The 2,504-nt window shown below is 41.3% G+C and overlaps 1 protein-coding gene across 1 annotated transcript in view; it reads right to left on the bottom strand.

Annotated features, from left to right (window-relative positions):
- shank1 (SH3 and multiple ankyrin repeat domains 1) overlaps positions 1–1,443 on the bottom strand; it is a gene marked incomplete in the record, with an annotated part of 74,654 nt that extends 73,211 nt beyond the window's left edge. Inside the window, 2 exon segments of the mRNA XM_036213126.1 lie at positions 663–1,193; positions 1,356–1,443. Of these exon segments, the coding sequence (XP_036069019.1) occupies positions 663–1,193; positions 1,356–1,430 (606 nt within the window).
- Positions 1,444–2,504: the final 1,061 nt, after the last annotated feature.

Here is a 2,504-nt window from a genome sequence, read left to right on the forward strand (position 1 = left end):
TATTAGTTAAATGCCAAATTAGTCTAAAAAACTGAGAAAAGCCTAACTTAGCCAAAACAGCTAGCATGCAGATGAAAACTCCAAAATGACCTAAATATCAAATATTCCAAAATTAGCCAAAATAGCTAACATGTAGCTTAATACTAGCTAAACTCCACGTTAGCCTAAAAAAAGCTAGCATGATGCCAATATAACTTTCAGCTTCTCTACACTCTGACTTATAATATAAAGTAACGACTATTAAATTAGTCGTCAACTATTTTAATAGTCGATTAGTCGATTAGTCGACTAATCGACTATTAAATTAGTCGTTGACTGTTTTAATAGTTGATGAATCGTCGATTAGTCGACTAATCGCAGCAGTCCTACCTGGGTGTTTGACAACTATTAGGACTTTAACTTTTCTGGTTTCTTATTTACTTTATTTCACCATCAAATTTTGATTTCTTTAATTAACTTTTCTTTTCAGAAACATTACTTTTATTTTTGTTTTATTGTGTTTAGTTTTTCAGAATTTTTATTTTTTTAGCTGTTATGATCTTTAATATGTTTTGAGATTTTCCCCTCAGGGCCACCGTACTTTCTTCAGGTCACGTTGTGTTCGTGCTTTTCCTCTGTTGTGTGTTTGGAGGTCTGCAGTGACTGTGTCAGCGTCTTCTCACCGTTTGCTTTATGTCTGGGATGCCGATGCGGAACACCATCATGGCGATGTGGGCATCTTCAGATGGCGTTGAGTTGGCGCCGCGCTCCTTCAGCCTCCTCTGCTGCTGCGTCTGATTGGCTGCTTGTTGGTGGGGGGGTCCGGGGTTGGATGAGTACGGGTTTGCGGTGTGTCCAGGATTGCCCGAGCGTCGCTCCGCCGCGGGCCGTCCGGCCATTTTCCCAGACTGCCTGTGGCTTTGACCCCGGCCCATCCGAGACGGGCCTCCCCGCCTCACCTCCTCCTCCTCGTCCTCCTCCTCCCCCTCCAGCTCACCGTTCTCATCCTCCTCTCCTTCCTCGTCGCGCTCGTCCTCGTCCATTTCCTCCTCCTCTTCCTCCTCCTCCTCTTCCTCGTCTTCTGCCCCGGGATAAAGAAGTCTGCTGTTCCCCAGCATCCTTTGGTGCTCCTCGTCACTTGACAGGGGGCTGAATGGCATCACGGCATCAGGGGGCGCGGCGTTGGAGGCAGCGCCATCATTTCCAGAGAGACGCTGAAATCAGTCAAAACAAAGATAAAGTTCATTCTTCTCGGTTTCAGGTGCCTACACAACACTGTTCTGACAAACTCCAGTTTCCATGGAAACAGACTCCCGACTGTCAGACCGGCATTACAGCCAAGGTGACATGCTCTCCACACTCGTGTCTAAACACACCGGCTGTAATTTGCACCCGCTGGACTCCTGACTGACACCCAGAACCCTCCCTGTTCTGCTCCTGAACCGGGTCATTCGGCGCCTGCATGCCGAGCTACAGGAGGGGTTTCAAACACTCTAAAACTGCATTTTTAAAACTTTAAAATCATAACTTTTAACAAAAATATGAACTAAATATTTAGCATTACCTGCAATAATGCTAGTGTGAATGCTGTAAGCTGAACTTGGCTGCTGATGGTGCTGAAAATGATAGCTGAAAATGATGAAGCTGATAGCTGAAAACGATGAAGCTGATAGCTGAAAACGATGGAGCTGATAGCTGAAAACCATGAAGCTGATAGCTGAAAACAATGAAGCTGATAGCTGAAAACAATGAAGCTGATAGCTGAAAACGATGGAGCTGATAGCTGAAAACGATGAAGCTGATAGCTGTAAACGATGAAGCTGATAGCTGAAAACGATGAAGCTGATAGCTAAAAACGATAAAGCTGATAGCCAAAAATGATGAAGCTGATAGCTGAAAACAATTAAGCTGATTGCTGAAAACGATGAAGCTGATTGCTGAAAACGATGAAGCTGATAGCTGAAAACAACTAAGCTGATAGCTAAAAACGATGAAGCTGATAGCCAGCTAAAATATTAGCTATATGACAAATTAGCCTAAAAAACAAAAAAATAAGTTCGCCAATACAGCTAGCATGTAGCTGAAAAAATAGCTAAACTTCAAAATAACCTAAAAAACTGAAAAAAGCCTAATTAGCCAAGACAGCTAATGTGTAAATATTAGCCTAACTTCAAAACTGCCTAAAAAACGCAAAATAGTATATATTAGCCAAAACAGCTAGCATATAGCTGAAATATTAGCTAAACTTCAAAATAACCTAAAAATCGTAAAATATTCTAAATTAGCCAAAAAAGCTAGCGTGTAAATATTAGCCTAACTTCAAAACAGCCTAAAAATATTAGCCAAAAAGGCTAGCATGTGGCTGAAATATTAGCTAAGTTTAAAAATAGGCACAAAAAAAATGAAAACGGCCAAAATTAGCCAGAACAACTAGCATGTAGATATTAGCCTAACTTAAAAACAGCTTAAAAAATCGTAAAAATAAATATATTAGCCAAAACAACTGGCGTGTAGCTGAAATATTA

This window comes from Oryzias melastigma, linkage group LG8 (assembly GCF_002922805.2).
Source record: "Oryzias melastigma strain HK-1 linkage group LG8, ASM292280v2, whole genome shotgun sequence".
NCBI classification, from domain to species: domain Eukaryota; kingdom Metazoa; phylum Chordata; class Actinopteri; order Beloniformes; family Adrianichthyidae; genus Oryzias; species Oryzias melastigma.